Source organism: Leuresthes tenuis, unplaced genomic scaffold (assembly GCF_036924035.1).
Source record: "Leuresthes tenuis unplaced genomic scaffold, fLeuTen1.0.hap1 SCAF_5, whole genome shotgun sequence".
NCBI classification, from domain to species: domain Eukaryota; kingdom Metazoa; phylum Chordata; class Actinopteri; order Atheriniformes; family Atherinopsidae; genus Leuresthes; species Leuresthes tenuis.
The window spans coordinates 8,028,513-8,040,283 of NW_027325359.1; the positions used below are offsets into that span (position 1 = coordinate 8,028,513).

General features: G+C 43.6%; 2 protein-coding genes across 3 annotated transcripts; one reads left to right on the plus strand and one right to left on the minus strand.

Annotated features, from left to right (window-relative positions):
- The first annotated feature begins 1,249 nt into the window (after positions 1-1,249).
- On the plus strand, positions 1,250-5,104 carry miox (myo-inositol oxygenase). Of its 2 annotated transcripts, XM_072385761.1 has the most exons (10): positions 1,260-1,544; positions 1,650-1,730; positions 2,496-2,576; positions 3,194-3,356; positions 3,437-3,504; positions 3,833-3,942; positions 4,106-4,173; positions 4,314-4,363; positions 4,529-4,641; positions 4,722-5,104. In XM_072385761.1, exons 1-10 carry the CDS (start codon positions 1,527-1,529, stop codon positions 4,828-4,830), a joined length of 861 nt encoding a protein of 286 aa, XP_072241862.1. In that variant the 5' UTR covers positions 1,260-1,526; the 3' UTR covers positions 4,831-5,104. The 2 variants fall into 2 exon arrangements, with proteins under 2 accessions (XP_072241863.1, XP_072241862.1); XM_072385762.1 differs by lacking the exon at positions 2,496-2,576 and having other exon boundaries at positions 1,250-1,544.
- Positions 5,105-5,168: 64 nt separating this feature from the next.
- Positions 5,169-11,716, minus strand: lmf2a (lipase maturation factor 2a). The gene is made up of 14 exons (XM_072385760.1): positions 11,474-11,716; positions 10,675-10,928; positions 10,563-10,591; positions 10,105-10,298; positions 9,730-9,908; positions 9,414-9,558; positions 8,122-8,250; positions 7,901-8,006; positions 7,727-7,823; positions 7,453-7,635; positions 7,176-7,344; positions 6,809-6,920; positions 6,268-6,376; positions 5,169-6,005 (listed from the first exon to the last, which is right to left on the minus strand). The coding sequence occupies exons 1-14, from the start codon at positions 11,565-11,567 to the stop codon at positions 5,634-5,636; spliced, it is 2,172 nt and encodes a 723-aa protein (XP_072241861.1). The 5' UTR covers positions 11,568-11,716; the 3' UTR covers positions 5,169-5,633.
- Positions 11,717-11,771: the final 55 nt, after the last annotated feature.

Sequence of the window (11,771 nt, forward strand, 5' to 3'; positions counted from 1 at the left end):
ACACGCATGGATTTGTTGTCATGTCAGAGATACCAAGCTGCCATCAAAAGCCCACAAAGATGTCAAGTGACTATAAAGCAAAATGTTGTGGTGCAGGTCTGCAAACCAAAGTAGTGAAGTGCATTATCTCAGGCCCCTGGGTGCTGCGGGGCAGTTTCAGGCCCGGGAATGTGCATAACAAAGGTTGGTATATAGCCAAACAAGTCAAGTCAGAAGCACATAGTCTTGAGATTCACAAACAAACTTATCTTGTGCTGTTTTAAAAAGAGTAAAAATGATCAATGTCCAACTTGGCCACAGATGCCTTATTTGGCCATTTCACCATGTTGCACCATCACTCAGCCCAGAGGAGTCAAACCAGTCTCTGGCTCTAGAGAGCATGTTCCTCAGATTGTTTTTGCAGCTCCTGAAGTGACCAATCAAATAGTTGAGTTTGAGCAAGCCTCTTCCACCTTACAATGCACTCCTTGCTTAAACAAAAGGGAAATATTTTTTCTGATAATTTGTCTGGTGTATGCTAACCCACATGCAGTGAACTATTTTTAAGATGGCACATTGTATTAATTTTTATTTGCTTATTTAATACGACAAATTCACCAGGGACTTATGTGACCCCAAATGACACACAACATCCAGCCCATTTAAATATTTGCTGCTGTTTGCATCCCTGGTCTAACCTCTCCAAGTAGGGCTGAGAGCCAGAAGTTGCATTCAAAATTCTGTTTACTGTTCTTCACATGACAGCCTACAAACATGAAGGTTATATAATCTAGACAAACACTAATTGCTAAATGGATTAGGGAAACACCTGGGGATATGCTCGGGCTGACGCCAAACAGATCATATCCATTGGTTATGACTGATAGAAATCAATAACCAACTGGGAATGCTGGGTCATTGACTTACAGCTGATAAAAAATGTTTAAATGGCCTCACGTAGAAAATCAGAAAATCAGAAAATCTGATTATTTTAGACGTTGTTGTGGGCATAACCGTGTCAATACCCAGAAATAATACTCATGGAAACGGAATTGGTTTGGTTTAATTTATGTGTGATTGTATTTTACTCTGTGCAGGTACAAGATAAATCCAGGTACAGATGTATAAGGCAGACTTCAAGAAAGTATAAGACTAGTATTCAACCTGTAAATATGTAAAGCTATTGAGCCATCGTGACAAACGAAAGTGTGGAACAGATAACTACTGAGTCATTCTACATAAGTCAAACAAGGTAATCTGCTGATTACTGAAAAACTCTTCCTGTGGCGGACGGACACACTCTCACATTCAACCACAGACATACAAAAACAAGGCCAACGGTCAACACAGTGTACCCCCTTAGGTCAGGTTTAGTTAAAGTGTGACTGAACATTGCTGTAGACTTTATGTAAGCCAAAAAAACTTCACAGGTCAAACACATTAGAGTTTCAACCAGGGTAATATATTTAGGCTACGAAGCAGGCAGTCACCTCCAGAGAACTAACACACCTCACACACAACAGCTGCCGAGACTTCACCAGTCAGCCATGAGGATCGTCAACATAGTGAGTATCATTTTTACACATCTGCACGTCTTTCGAAGGACTTGTGAGTCATTTATGTCTGTAAAGTCTGAAAATGCCTCTGGCACTGTTTTTTTTCAAATGCAGGGCCCAGACCCATCTTTGGCATATCGGCCAGACCTGGAGAAGTGTGAAAACAAGGATAAGGAAGACTACAGAAATTTTCAGGTAATTAGAACCTTCTTTCAAGCTGAAAAAAATGGATTTATTTTGCATCAATTTATGAATAAATGAAAAAAATCTGAGGTTATGGAACTGTTATACTAGCTCTATTTATTGGCTGTATTTTGAAAAAAAAAAAAGCTTTTGGAAATTTTGGAAGGGTTTTTAAAAGTGGAATCACTTTACAACCCCCAAGCACAATCAAGGCAGTAATACATGTATTTACTGATATTATTCATAGCAAAAAGGGGGTGATGTCATTTTTAAAATTATTTTGTGAAGCGGTGCAATGAATGATTCCTATTTTTTTGTTTGTTTTTTGCTGTTTCATTTTGTATGAAGTGAGTTTGTGAGTTGTGCCCTCACAAACCTAAAAAAAAGAACTGACTGATTAAAAAAAAAAAGCACAATATTTTGTGTGCACACCACATTTTTTAAATAAAATTTTAAACAAGTTGCAACCAAAGCTGGCAGGAACATGTAGTGGAGATAAAACCCCCTGAAATGTTGTGCAGCAGAGGCAGATATTTTCCTAACATCACATTACAAATTCAGCGTACGTGCTATTTTTCACCACTGGTTACAATGATTTACATAGCTGTTATTGTGTGACAAATCAAACGCATCACTGCTATAAATCCGTCATCCCTTGAGGAGCGACTTCACCTCTCCATCCTCTCTGTGATGAACATTATTTAAATATACCAGAATATCTTGGTCATATTAAAGCATTTCCTCCACGCTGGTGGTTACCGTATGCATGTCTTTCAGAGCGGAAGCCTATTCGACCGTGTCTTCAACACATACAGCCTGATGCACACCCACCAGACTCTGGAGTTTGTAAAGCAAAAGGTGAGCAACTCAGCTGCAAAAACAGAAGATGAAACTTTGGTAATGTCGACCATGAATCTGTTCAGATTTACATAAAATTTACATTTACCTCTCTTTGTGTGAAATGTCCTTCACTGAGTCACTCTGAATTTGTGCTGTAATCAAGCAGTGTATTTGACTGACCAAGCAAATGTTATGCAAACTTTGGAAAAGTGCTGAAGGTGAAGCGCGGATGGCTGCTTTGTCGGCACTACACTTTGTTTCAGTAACCTAATTTTCCTCAGTCAAAAGGTTCACTGCTTTATAAAAGGTTATAAAAGGTTTTCATCTTTATAATCTAGGATTCCTGACAGTGGTTGCCACTTTGCATGCTTTTGTGGCACATTGGAGAGTGTCGTCTTTGAAAAAAAAGTTAAAGGACAGAAAATGAAAAGTCGCTGCTTCTACAAATTTGATTACTCACTTGAAACAAATGGCTGATAAACCTCATATGGGTGAACATGTAGTGGTTTTTACAGGAATTCAAAAAAAGATCCTTTAATGTCTGAAGAGTCACCAGAATTAAATATCTTTGATTCTTTTTTAGGGGTGCTCTTAAATATAAACCCTCGCCCAGTCATGCTGTGATCTCTCTTTAGCACTCTGAATGGACCAACTACAGCCACACTCAGATGGGGATGATGGATGCCATCATGTCTCTAGACCAGCTGGTGGATGAGTCTGATCCTGACGTGGACTTCCCCAACTCCTTCCACGCCTTTCAGACTGCTGAAGGCATCCGCCAAGAACACCCGGACAAAGGTACCACATACCGAGACAAAGACAGAGCAGAAGCACATCTGTAAGACTGACACATAACTTCAACCACTGACACTCCTCAGACTGGTTCCAGCTGGTGGGTCTGATCCATGATGTTGGGAAGATCATGGCTCTGTGGGATGAACCACAGGTAAGATGAGCTTCTTCGTACCTGAATACACTTACAGAGAAGACCAAGTAGTGTTCTTCATTGATGCTTAATGCCACAATCCGAATTTGAGGCTTTTTAGTTGATCTTCTCTCTATATTCCAGACTCACAATTATTCTTAAAACCACTTCATGACCTTTATTTGATATTGTTTGTCCCCTTTTATCTAGCACACTTTAAACATGTAACTTCCTATGTACTCATGTTAATCCAACTGCCTTTGCTGTGATGTATACGTAAAGTGATCTACTTTGGTTTTATACAGTATAAGGAATGTTTAAATAGCCTAATTCAACTCATTTTTTGCAGTGGGCTGTAGTGGGCGACACCTTCCCCGTAGGCTGCAAATTCCAAAATTCCATCGTGTTCAGAGACAAAACCTTCATGAATAATCCAGATGACAAAGATCCAAAATACAAGTTAGTATTCTTTGTTTATGTTTCCGTTTGTGAATGTTGCTCTGCTTCTTTTTAGATATACATCCAACTGCAATGTGCCCGGCTGTCATGTTTTCAGTCCATCTACATACACGTTGTTTTATGTACTCGGGCTTTTATCTTTTTTTTTTCTTCCACTTTTTAGCACCGAACATGGGATCTATAAACCAAACTGTGGCCTTGACAATGTCCTCATGTCCTGGGGTCATGACGGTAAGAGACATTGTCATTTGCAGCCTTACATAACTCCTGGTCAATACCTGCCCAACTTCTAAAAGATAAAAATCCACACAGCCCTTGAAAGGCCTTTGATCTGTTTTTCCACTCCTGAACTCCTGCCTCGCTGTCTTTAGAATATCTCTACAGAGTTCTGAAGTTCAACAAGTGCTCTGTCCCAGAGGAGGTGAGTGAATCATGATGTTAAAAAAAATGTTGATAGATGCATTCTTTATATTCCAACCTCAAAATAAGGAGTGAAAGCTGTCAAATGCATTTCTAAAGTCTTCACTCACAGCAGAAAACAGATTTTTTTCCTGCTTTATGAACTCAACTTTTTGTCTCTCTTCAGGGGTTGTACATGATTCGCTTCCATTCCTTCTACCCCTGGCACGCCCATGGAAGTTACATGCATCTGTGCAATGACAAAGACCTGCGCATGCTGCCCTGGGTCAAAGAGTTCAAGTGGGTATCCGTCTCTTCTGCACATTTGTCATCACAAGTCGAGGCTTGACCGGAGACTTAACCTTCAATTCTCTTCCCAGTAAATATGACCTGTACACAAAAACCCCCAATCTGCCTGATGTCAACGAGCTGAAGCCGTACTACCAGTCTCTGATCGACAAGTACTGCCCTGGAATACTGAAGTGGTGACCCGACAGAAACCCTCCGATAGATCAGATGATTACGTTGTGGAACCAAGAATGAATTAATGTATTGCTTCATTGTAACACTAAAGCTGGACTTAGTGCTTCCTTCTATTTTTCTATAAGTCTTAATCTCTGCAGTAAACATCGTGGGGAGCTGTGAATCTCACCCTCTGCTTGCAATTTTGGTTATGAATACCACATGATCATGACACATTTTACTGAATGAAGCATGTACAGACAAACCTTTTTATTTAATTGCATATCAAAATGTTTAAAAACATTCTAAAACTACTACAGTGTCCTCTGTGTGATTTTATCGCTGACACCAACAAAACAAACATCTTATGGGGAGAGAAAAAAAAAAAAAAGGGAAAGTGCTTGTTGGTTTTAGTTCTGTACATACAGCAAGAGGCCCCCGTAAGTGCAAAAACACAACCCAGACCGGAAATGAAGAGCGACAGTGTAACGTTGATGCTGCAGATTTACTCCGACCGGTCGGCGTCATACTCTCAATGACGTGTTCTGGTTTAAATTCATCCTGATTTTTCTGACTGGTTTTCACTTTGAGTCTTCAGCGAGCGTCCAAACCAACCAGGCACATTTTAGCTAGAACGTTCAGCTTCGCAGTGATTCAGAGGACACAATGATATGGACTATGCTGTGCAGTAAAGTGTTGGTGAAAGAAGGCAGAAAAAGTGGCTGATGAGAAAACAAAACTTCTTTGGTCCTGTGTGGCATAAAGGCAGGTGGTGATAAGAGTCTACGACACGATTACCTGCATCTTTTTCCAACATTTCGTCAAGCATCTCATCTTTCCATCCTGTCGTCTTCCTCCTTTTCTTCATCGTCACTAACAGCGTCTTTCTCCTCCCCTTCACCCTCCTCCAATTCATCTTCACTGTTCCCTCCATCCTCTTCTTCTTCCACCTCCTTGACGAGGTCTGGAGAACCATCAGAGACATCTTGTGTGTGGTCGCTCACGGTGGCAGCGGCCTCGTTGGCCTGGTTATTTCTGTGTTTGTTTCCTTTCCGCAATCCTTGGAGCAGACAGAAGGTGGCGCTGCAGGCAACGAGGGTCCAGATTAGTGTGTGGGCAGGAACGCCTCTGACCTGGGAGCGCACCCACCTCACTGCCTGGGCAACAGTGGTGTTGGATACACGGCGTGGAGCAGATTTTTCCTACAGACAAGCAAAAACAATGAATAATCAAATCAGTTCGATGAATTAATAGTAAAACAATGGCTGCCTCTCATCAACAGAACAATAAAATGTCTACTATTGCCAAAAGAGTCATGAGCTAAATCAGCAGTTATATGCCGGGTTGGAGTTTTTGAGTTGGCAGCATATCAGACACGAAAACATATGATCTCAAGCACAGAAAAAAGGGATTTTTTTCTTCTCCCTAAACATGCTCTCTTTAAAAAAGAAAAAGAAGATTCACCTTGAGGCCGTACTGGTTGAGCATGCCCTCCAGGAAGGTGTTGCCCAGGTGCACAACGGGATAATATTCCTCATCGTAGACTCTCCGCCACCACCGCTGAGGGTAGGTGCTGCCAAAATAGAGACAAACAGTTCATCTCATGTGCTTCACGTGCATCTGAATTGCTGTAAAATCTCTACTTGTAATCTTTAATTTTCTAATTTAAAAAAAGAAAAGAAAAAAAAAAGGCCAAGGCAAGCAAGACAGCTGCAGACAAAATGTGACCCTGTCAAATTCTGTGTGCTTTATACAAAACAAACAACGATTTTAGAACGAACGGTCCATTTAGTACAGAAACCTATCAGTTTACAAGCAGATCTCGGAGTTGCCAACATGTTGGACGCAGATGCACATCTCCCCCGATTTGTAATGTAATAAATCTTAAAAAGATCAAGCTGACTGAGCTGAAATTTGGCAGCAACGCTCCAGAGTGCTTTGAATGCCCCGACGTCCTCAGCTCATGTAAAAGAACTGAGACAAAGCAGAAACAGAGAGCACTGACCCGTCAGTCTTCGGTTCAGTGAACCAGTATCTGTAGCGGTGAGCTCGGAGGTAGGTGGGAGGCTCCTGGTGAAAGGGATACTTGGATACATCTGTCTGGATCAGCTCAATCACTGCAGAACACAATGCAAACCTTCACACAGCCATTTCTTCTTTCTTAAATAAAAATCTGATGCCACCACGCCAAGTAGTTCATTTCAGGTAGAGAAGTCTCACCCCTCTCAACATCTCAGAGATCTCATAAACTTAATGAGAATTTTAAAAGTTCCCTAAATGATATACAATACAAGCTGGCGTTTTGTTCAGACTTCAGCAGACCGCATCTGTCCAAATGTTCTTTCAGCTCTAAATATTCACAGGTTTCTCACCATCTGCTTTTCCCTGCAGCAGTTTGTACATCAGGCTGGTAAACCATGGAGCCTGTGTGTGCGGCCCCAGAGCAGCAAACCACATCTGCCAGTCCAACCTGGGCTGGTGTGGAGTCACCACCGGAGGAGGTGCACTCAGGTTCCCCGGCTTATACATGAACTCAATCTCCTAGACAGAAACAAAAGAAACAGGATGTGAATACCTGTTGTGTGGTGGGACTTACCTTACTTAAGAGCCTGTCTAAACAGTGACGCATGAGCTCGCTTTTCTTCTCACCGTCCATGTGGCCATGTCGTGGCTTCCCTCGATGACGACCTCTGGCCTCCCACCGACTCCGGTCATCCTTCTGAACAGGCCGTACGAGTTGACCAGCTGGTAGCGATCCACCACATCGTAGGCCTGACGCACTCCTGGCCACAAGCGTGCATTCGAGTCATACTCTATGAAAGTAAATGGCACCTGAAAGACGGGACACAACCGATCCCTCGTGAGGTTCAATTTCACATTAACTCTATGATAAACTGACGACTGGCTTTCCAACAGAACCCACCAGACTGACAGCGAACATGGAGGCAGTGGCAGCAGCGAGCACCGTCCACTGGATCATTCCCCAGAACCTCTTCAGGAAACCAGAGACACACGCGCACCTAGAAATGCACATCAACAAAACTTGCACCATGTCCAACCCAAACAAGTCATGTCTAAATTGCATCAGACCACAGACCTGAACATAGATGTGACCATCTCCCAGGTGAGAGAAAGGACGCCAATCCAGACAGAGGGAATAGTGACCGTCTTCAAAAACTGGTTAAAGTGGTGGTACGTGAATGCTGCAAAAACAGAGAGTTGAGAATTCATTTTGTTTATATGCAAATATAACATGAAACTCCCAATGTGATCATTGGCAAATCTTATAAGCTTCTGGGGGAAAACGCACACACGCACCTGTCTGAAATGAGATGCCTTTCTTAGTTTTGTCCACCTGCAGATCAAAGCAGATAATTGTTCCAAAGATCATGAGAGACCAGACTGCCAGCTCCAGCAGGTAACACAGCCACGACTGCAGCTTCGAGTCTGAGCAGAGCGGAGAGTGAAAAGGACTGAATATGTGGTTTCGGATGAGAGCGCCTCACCAAGCAGGATTCTTTGTCCCAAGTGGCAAAACGCTCAATGATTTCATAGATGCTGGTGAGAGTTTGACACGCCGACAGATGCAGAGCGGTAGTGCCGATGCAACATGACAGAACATACACACTTTATGAAATACTCGGGCCATTGCTGTGTCAACTTAACACTCCAAATCAAAATACAAATGAACTGCATTAATGCTGCCATCACAGAAGCGTAAGGTTCCATTGCAGAGAGCACTAAGACGACCCCAAACCATCACAGAGCCTGGGCTTTTGTTGCCAACTGTCTGGATGGACCTTTTCATATCAGGTCTGGAGCAGACGGCATCCATTCTGTACAGTCTCAGGAGACAGGTGTGAATTTAGCTCCTCCCCATACGTTCACATCAGCTAGTAACTGTTCTCGACACAGTCTCGTGTGTGTGTGTGTGTGTATGTGTGTGAAGGTGAGCCTTACACTCTCGCCACTGAATCTCCTCCAGATTCATTGAATGATTTAATTTTGCACTTCAGGAGGGAGAATTATGCAAATCTCTCTTCGAGGAACATTGACTTTAAGCTGTTCAATTGTTCTCATTCATTTGCTGACAAACAAAAGTCCCTTTTGTGGATGTTAATTTGTACAAAAATCTCCTGCTGACATCACCTGTTTGAAACATAATCATCTCTTACATCACTACTAACCCTCAACTTTTTAACTCTTTGGGGAGCTGTGCAGGCCTAAAATGCAAAAATGGATGTATATTAACAAATTAAATGAAGCTGATTAGAAAACATGAATTATTCGAGTTACTGTTAATGTCTGCAATGGACTAAAGATTATAGTAAATATAAGAGCCACAGCAAATCTCACTTTATCTTTTTTTAACTTGTCACATAAAGACAAAATTACAGGAGTCATAATATATTTCAGGGATCTGGAACTTGAAGGGACATATTTCTTTTCTAACTTCACAGAAAGTGCCCCAAATCTACACTGCACATGCTCCACCTGGACACAGATGTCTGGCATCTTTGCCGCAGCCTCAGACAGACTGAAAGCAATGACCGCATACCACCGCCTCGGCTCTTGCCTGGGCGGGTAAAAAGCCATTTCCTCTATCGTACCATTGTTCTCGTCTCTGGTCTCGTCCGTCTTGCGCAGCCAGAAACGCACATGCCGATCGTCCAGAAGAGACAGGCAGAGGGCCAGCGTCAGCAGGTTGAAGAAGTTGTAGTTGCCAGACAGGATGATGAGAAGTTGAAGCAGCACCTACTCAACGGAAGAAAACAGCTTGACCGAGAGAACGTCTGCAGGTTGATCTCAGATTTCCAGAGTGCGCTTAATGGACAGCCAAACTATCACTATGACAACACTTATGATGCCAGATTTGTTTGACATACCAGATGTAGCAGCAAAGGCGCAACTGGAATTCCTACTCACCTGCAAGTAAAAAGCTCCCAGTCGCAACCTTCGCAGCGGACTGAAGAAGAGTAAAGTCACAGGGATCTCTATGACAAGGGTTGCCACCACACTCAGCTTCTGCCACCACACTGGCAACTGGTGGGCAAACCAGGCCGGTGGAGTGGGGATACACTGAGTCTCATAGTGATATGTGAGAGCTGCACAGCACCAAAGAGGAAAAGAAAATAATCAGGCGGGGAGGGGAGGAATTAGAGGGTATTTGATGTTCTTCGAGAAAGAACCAAAAGCTCATTTTGCCTTTAAAAACACATCTGTATCCATTTTGCCTCCCGGAGATGTCTTAGCGTGCGAAGACTGAGTGAATGAGACACATTAAATCCTAAAAACAAGTACCTGTGAGGCCCCACCACGTGGGACAGCGTGACGTGAGCTTCACCACTCCAGAGGCAAACATCAGTCTGAAGAGCAGCCAGCGAATCAGCCAGAAGGTGACGCGATCGTGCTCCCTGACGGCTCGTGGTCCCCTGATTAATGTCAGTGGAGCAACAAGGATGCAGAGGAACCCCGTCTCTAGAAGCAGGTTATCCCTGAAGAGTGAAGCAAAAAAAAAATTAAGAGAGAGAGAGGCAGAGAATGTTGCCTGCTGGAAGAGGAAAGAGGAGACAACCGAACAAGAGTTGACACCAGAGTGATGTCTGCAATGTTGCTGCACAGCAGCAGAGACAAACATCACTATGATGATGCAAACAGTCAACTGAGAGTGGCAGAAAGCTTTCACCAGCCATCTGTTGTTTGCATCAGTGTGCTAATGAAAATACTATTATTGTTACTACACCATCCATGACACTCACCACTGGAAGTAGAGGAAAACCTGACCCACCTGTAACAGGAAAAAATAAATGTATTTAGTGATGAATACTGGGGAAAGTGTGCAGGAAAACAGCACAGAAATGACAAACTCACTTGGTACATGGACAGGTACAAGGCCCAGAGGCAGAAAAACACCACACTGTCTCGAAGAGCCTCCACCAGCGTGGCGGCGAGACTTAGCGCAGCTCCCACAAGGCACAGCAGCTCCATGGCGGTGTGAGTGTCCAGGCCGAGCCACGGTCCCAGCCACAGAAGTGTGGGAGAGGACTGCAGCTGCTCCAGCAGAGGCTTCCCACTGTAACGCAGCTGCCAGCGGGCAGGCAGCAGCCCATCATTACCATAGAGACCTAAACACAGGCATCAAAGGACAATGACCACATTTACGGGAGGATTCATATCAATCATATTTAAGAGATGTATAAGACTTGTTATCCTGTGGAACAAATGGGAAGTCAGTCTCCGATTGTCAGTTTTTTAAAATTCCATTCATTCAGCCACTTAAGACTGCAAGTCTAAACTTAACCTGAAAACGCTCTGTGGAAAACTGAAGCGTTTCCACTGTGTTGTGCAGAAAATAGAGTTCAAAACTTTTTATACATGGGCGTGGACGCCTCTTCAGACTCCACTCTTACAAACAGAGCTGCTGTGTGTGTGTGCTGAGACAAAAAGCACCGCTATCATGTGAACATCTTTACAACAGGTCGGTCCCTCTTGGCGGATGTTAGCTACTTAAATTTAGCCCTTTGCAGGAGCAAAGAAACTTCCAGGAGGTTCTACACATCGCAGGACGACAGGAAAAGAGGATCAGCGTAGGAGCGCCAAGTTCCTGCTAACAAGCTAACACGCACTTTAATATTAACTGAGCCGACTGGGCTTGTGAGTTGAGTCTCACCTGGTATCTGCACATAGAGGGAGACGAAAGCAATCATGTAGATGACCGCCATGCTCCAGAGGAACATGCGCCGTGGCAGGACGAGTCCCCCCATGTCTGACTTTGGCTCTCCGATGTTGCAGCTTGCTTGCGTGTGTGGAAGGAGGCTGGAAGCGGGATTCAACGTCGGCGAACCGGGAGACACGTAGCGGCAGCGAGTTTTAGTACATGCAGCCAAACGGCCACAAGCTGTCGCTGCAGCTCGTGACAACTGGCGGATCTACGGTGTTGTGCTGCATTCACGGCTCATGGGAAAAAT